The sequence below is a fragment of the Cololabis saira genome, chromosome 2, assembly GCF_033807715.1.
Source record: "Cololabis saira isolate AMF1-May2022 chromosome 2, fColSai1.1, whole genome shotgun sequence".
NCBI lineage: Eukaryota > Metazoa > Chordata > Actinopteri > Beloniformes > Belonidae > Cololabis > Cololabis saira.
The window spans coordinates 26,748,691-26,754,690 of NC_084588.1; the positions used below are offsets into that span (position 1 = coordinate 26,748,691).

At 41.9% G+C, this 6,000-nt stretch overlaps 1 protein-coding gene across 2 annotated transcripts in view; it reads right to left on the reverse strand.

Annotated features, from left to right (window-relative positions):
* Window positions 1-5,782, reverse strand: part of cbfa2t3 (CBFA2/RUNX1 partner transcriptional co-repressor 3) — a 50,567-nt gene extending 44,785 nt beyond the window's left edge. The window contains exon 1 of one of the 2 annotated variants that reach the window (XM_061741943.1): window positions 4,873-5,782. In XM_061741943.1, coding sequence (XP_061597927.1) covers window positions 4,873-5,077 — 205 coding nt within the window. In that variant the 5' untranslated portion in view covers window positions 5,078-5,782. The remainder of the gene's footprint in view (window positions 1-4,872) is intronic. The other variant, XM_061741935.1, reaches the window with a different exon arrangement.
* Between the last annotated feature and the right edge of the window lie 218 nt (window positions 5,783-6,000).

The window sequence follows — 6,000 nt, forward strand, 5'->3', positions numbered from 1 at the left end:
TATATATATATATATATATATATATAATGCGTGTGTCTTCGAGCTGCTCTGTTATATCAGGAAAGAGGATGAGACAGAAAGAGAGTTTCTCTGCGATATGGTGTGGTGTAACGGATCATTGACCCACCCACTCAAGCACACACGCTGAAATGCTGCTTTTACAAATTGCACCCATAGACCCCCTGACATTTTGTCTGAAATCGAGCAGTAAAGCGTCAGCTGCTTGAATCATCCAGACATGATGGGAATTCAAAATTCATGCTACCGGATACAATAATGCCCTTTGAGATCATGCTTCAAATTTTTGCCACAGAATGGGATGTATGCATTACTGTAGATATTCTAACATGTCTGGTATGATTATCAAATTGTCTTTCCAAATGTATGTGCTTTTAAAATAGTAAAGCATTGAAATTGTGAGTCTGAAATATTTAAGATGCTTAAGAGTTTTAATTCATGATCATCGGCAAACATTGCCTCGTTCTCTTATTCGTTGAGAGCTGAAGTATACATAATGGGTTTTAATTCCTGAAATTCTACCTAAACCTTTTTATCGTTCATATGCATACACAGGCAATATATTACTTTGATTATACTGAGTGTGCAGGAGGATCTTATTAGGGTTTACATGCCATTAGAAAGTTTTGTGCACAGGTGCATTGCAACAAAGGTTCTTCCATCTGCATGTTCACCAGACAAGGTTCCTGAGAAAAAGAGGGGAGCACATGGTCTCATCTTTCCAACACAAGTGAAAACTGACAGAGGAGGAAGTGACACCCAAATCAAGTGTTGACTATAGAAAACTATAGAGGGAGGTGGACAATTAAAGTCTTCAGTATGAAAGTGTGGTATAACCACCAACCTTGAAGGGACCAAATAACCTAAATGAGGCTAAATGTAATTCCTGGCATCCTGGTTAAGGTAAGAGCTCAGGTGTGAATTGAGATGAGAATATTAAGTAAAGTTAGGGTTAGACCTGATGTGGTTAATGTTAGGTTTAGGGTTCGGCTGTACAAAATGAATGGAAGTCAGTACAATATCCTAATAAGGATAGCTACACACGTGTACGTGTGTGTGTGTGTCATGACTTTATTTCACAAGAGACAGTATGTTAATGTGTTTGCGCTCACAAGTGTAGGTTTTGTGTGCAGACAGTTGGTAGCGCTGGCACTGGAGATAGTGAGGAGAGGGGGATGAGGCACTGTATCGAGCTGTGAACATCTGTTCCTTATAGAAACCACAAAGCTGGTGTTGAGGAAATAAAGAAGATAACTGCTCTCCCTCTTTAGCACACACACACACACACACACACACACACACACACACACACACACACACACACACACACACCCGTGGTCTTTTAAAAATCATTCTTAGCCGGTTTTGTTATTGGGCAAATGTCAATGATAGATTGATACACAAAATGCGACAGTGTGTCACTGTTTGTTTGGCCAAGTCAAAAGCAGAAACAGTGTTTGACTAACTCAGAGCACCCTTCCTACTTGTACAAGAATTGAAAGGTTAAGTGGCAGCCAGGTGCTGCTCATAAACTGCACTTGATTAACTGATCGTCAGCAGGTGGGAGCACGTCTGTAAAAACAGAAGTTTTGTGAGTTTGCTGTTCAGGTCAGGTGTGTTTTAATGCAATGTCACGTAGCAACAAACATCAGAAACTGTCTTAAAAAAAGCAAATGTTGCAACCCTTCAGTTTGGGTTAAATGGAAATCATCATCATTTTACAGTCCAAAAGATTGTTTGTGTAACATTGAAAATCTTCTGGGCTTCACAGCAAATTCACCACAAGGTCATGCCATGCAGTTCTCAAGGAAATTGTAAAAATCCAAAGAACTACGTCTCAGACTCTAAAGCTTTTATTTAACATGTCAAATTTAAAAAAATGTGAGAAAAATGTCTAAAAAAGTGTGGTTTATTAATACAACAAGAAAAGTATACTTTGGACAGAGAAGACAGTCATAGGTATGCTTGACTATAATGCACAATCTAACATTTGATGGAAATAAAACAAGTGAGATTGGAGCTTGTTTTACCACAACCTGGACACTTTGCAGTCACTGAGTTGACCACGAACTCCTTAGAGTCAAACATGAAGCCATCTGTCTAACAGCTAAAGTTTGGCTCAGATAGGGCCATATAAAAAGTTAATGGTCTCGAGCACAGCAGCAAATCTACTATAGAATGTCTGAAGAAGAAAATAATCAAGGTGTTGCAGTGGCTCCGTCCAGACCTCAGCCCAAATGAGAGTCTCCGACCGGACCTCACGACAGCTGTGCATAAACAAAAGTCCACAAATCTCGATGACCCTAAGCAACTTTGTAAAGACTGAAAACTCAACAAACAACTAACATCATACAGTAAAGGATGATTGAGTTATTTCTGCTAAAGATGTTTCTATATGCAACTGAACCATAGAGTGTACTTAAGTTTTCACACACTGTGTTTGGGTTTCACATTAGTCTTTATCCATTCAAATACATCACACTGTAATCCTTCTGAGTTTCAATAGAGGGCAAGAGGATTTATTTTCTTGATGTTTTACTTTTCTTTCATGCAGCTTACTCACTACTAAGGGGTTTGTAAGGGGTCTCAGGTGTTCAACCACTTCAGGGTTCATTAGCACCTTGAAAGTCATTAAAGACTTGTGTGTGTCACAGATCCACTAGGCCATCAAAAGGGGTTATTTAGGGTCATTTGGGTTTTATGTCGATGATTTGCTCACTCTTGAAACATACGAGAAGTTGGAATGATGTAAATCAGTATGGAAATGAAGGTGAACCTGCTAAGGTATGTGTGTGTAAAGAAAGGACTGACAGGGATGTGTGTGTAAAGAAAGGACTGACAGGGATGTCCCGTTGAGACTGTCTTCAGATACTGATGGATTGAGTTTTGGCCATAGGAGCTAGCCCTCTCCTGTCTAGTACCAATGAACTTGTGCAGAGGTGTTCTAGGGTCCTTTGTATAGAGGTGTCCGAACATTCACTTGTGCCAGGTTGTGTGTACATTAATGTTTGTTTGTTTTATTGGCAAACTGGACCAGTTTGGAGAAAATCCAGAAACAGAATTCCTCCTTTGTGGAGCATTCTCATATTTCCCTTTCTTATAATGCAGATTTGACAATTTGTTAAAAAAAACTGTGATGCCCTTAAACAAAGTTAAATTAAGCTCCAATATGAAGAATGACAAAATGAATTCTCTTTGTCTAACAACCCGTTAAAAATGCGAGAAGCTTTAGAAACCACGAGAACAATGTTGATGACGCATCATAAGAGAAGGGTGACAAAGTTATGTGAGTAGTGCATATAGCTATACATAAAAGTTATTACTAGAGGAATGCCTCTTTCTGTCAGAGAAGATTGTAAAGTATATCCTATTCATATCTATAGAGGATTAGGATTTGGCACAAAATTATGAAGTCTATGATACAGCAGACATGAGCCAGGGCTTTGTTAGGGATTCTCTGCACCTTTTCCATCAAAGTCCCTTGATTTAGTCTGTGCTGCTTTTCTTCCTCTCTCCATCTCTTTCATTGCTTTACTGGCTCTATCTGGGCCTGCTGTGAGGTTGTGCTGGTGCTGGGTGGTAGTTCCTTATTTTAGAGTGTCTGTGCGTGCGCGCGCGTGTGTGTGTATGCATGTGCATGCATGTGAGTCTGTATGCTGTGTGCGGATGATAAGACCCAGGGAGAAGAGCCAGCGTGCCGACATATTCTTGCCATCGCGGTTATCGCCCGTCGCAGCTGTGCCTGAGCTCTCTGCGACATCTGCTCCCTCACAGGAAGCCTATGTTGCAGCTTACAACACCTCATGCACGCTCATAGACACTTGTGCACACACTTCATAAGCAGAAACACGCACTTTGTTGCTGTTTCACCTACAATGTGAATATACTGCTGGACGGTACACCTCTCGTACGCATACATTTAAACATCAGGTAAACTACTCGAGACAAAGGAATGTGTTTGCAGTACTGAATGGCACATTTTGATTTCTTCAGTGGATGCACGTGTGTGTGTGAAGAATTGGTTGGAGCACCAACACCAAAGTTCTCCTGCGTTTTTAAAAATTTATTTTTTTTATCACAGAATTACAGGGGGGATGCTTATGACTAAGCCTAATTATAGAGGCCTTATCACTGCGACGTTCACAAAGCTCATTACTGCCAAGAGACGCTTTGCGCTGCAGGTAATTCACAACGTTGGGTATTAGTCCTCACACTGGCTTACCAATTCTACATATTTAGTGTCTATAAAATTAGTCCTTCAAAGACTGATTGTTAATGCATCTCCCTCCTCAAAAACCTTTACTGATATAAGTCAGTTTTTCATTTTTTACTGTACTGTACTTCGTCTTCTCTGTTTTTCATTAATCGGTTTCATTTTTCTTTTTTCTTGTGTTCTCCCATGTATCCCTCATCTGTCAGCAGAAGGTTCACCTTAAAGTTTAAAAGTTTTTTCTCAGTCCCCATGATGCACCCTCACTGACCTGGCTGTGCACTGAAAAGTACTGGTGTTGAGCAGTGAAACTACAACATTCATTACTGTTCCATGTTGCTGCTCGGGGAAACCCAGAGGAAGACACCCACCTCCCCTCCCCATACACACCCATCCAATATTTTAAACTGAAGATTGTGTTGCACACAGTCATTGAGGGCAAGATGAATAATGTTTTGCAGTCATTCTGACCTTGAATCCTCACTTCAATAGTCAAATAATAGTCTTTATAGCTTCCAGATGAAAGTCAACAAAAACTGATTATCTGTCAATTATTTCAATCTAATGAGCAGACCACTTGTCATGGTTAACACCAAGGCAAAATACTTCATAAGAACAGGACCTGTAAGATGACAAGCTCCTACCTTCGCTACATCTGTAATAGCCGCTGGCTGCCAGGTTGTGATCGGGGTTCCTGGGCTGGAGTCTGAGGGCAGCGTTTTTCCCCGTCAGCTCTCGGTGGCTGATCAGTGTGACCGTAGGGACACGTGGAGCAAAAGATGGAACAGAGGGGTAGCCGGCTCTCAGGCTGACCCTCTTGTGGTGCTCCAAGTAGACCTCAGCAGACATGTTCACACTTTCGGGTTCTCCAGATGATGAGGGGGTTGGAGACTGGTCGACTGGTATCCTGTAGGTCCAGGTGATGAGCAGCAAGTGATTTAAGCTGTGAAATCACTATCTGCTCCAAATTTGTTTTAGCTGCTTTTCTCCCTGTGTTCTCTATCAACAATATTGATGGTGGTTCTCCTCGGCTTTCTTCATGATTTCTATCCACCTTGCCTTTGACACTTCAAAAGACTTCTATGTGACCTAAAAAGCAGCCATGCTAAGACAAGGTCTTAACTGTGCTTGAAGCTCCAGATAATGAAATAAAAAGAAACAGAGACATTTCCTCATCTTTCCTCTTCGTCTTTACAGGAAACTTCTGTCTTGCTTGTATTATTCCAGGAATCTCCTTTCTTTAATAATTATCCGGATACGACTTTGTGATGGAAAAATGAGCAACAGCTGTGTGTTTCTTTGGATAATCTTTGTCCTGAGTCTGTTTAGCAGGCCCTTTTACGTGGCGATCTTGTAAATGTCTTTTTCTTTCTTCATCTCCGTTGGCCTGGTCCTTTGGATCTGCCTCCTCTCTCTTCCGGTAAAGTATGTGTGTGGCAATCAAGAGTGTGTGTGAGGGAGTGTCAGTAGCTGGTCAGCTTGTCTTGTGGCTCTGGCTGTGGGCTTGTCCTCCTGTCTGAACCCTCCTCCTGCTCTGCCTGCCACTGCAGCTCAAAGGAGAAGTGCGTGCCCGGCGCCTGAAGGTTACAGTTTGTGTGTGTTTTCTGTTTTCTGTGTTGCAGGGCTGCAGCCCCTGGGGAGGGCAGCCAGCAGTGTTGCTTGCGGTGATAGCAGCCCACAACAGCAGGACCCTGGGCCTCTGTGTGGGCTTCCTCTGTCAGGAACCAGCTGTGTCAGCCAGTGGCCACTCCTTCCCCTCTTGAACTCTCCCT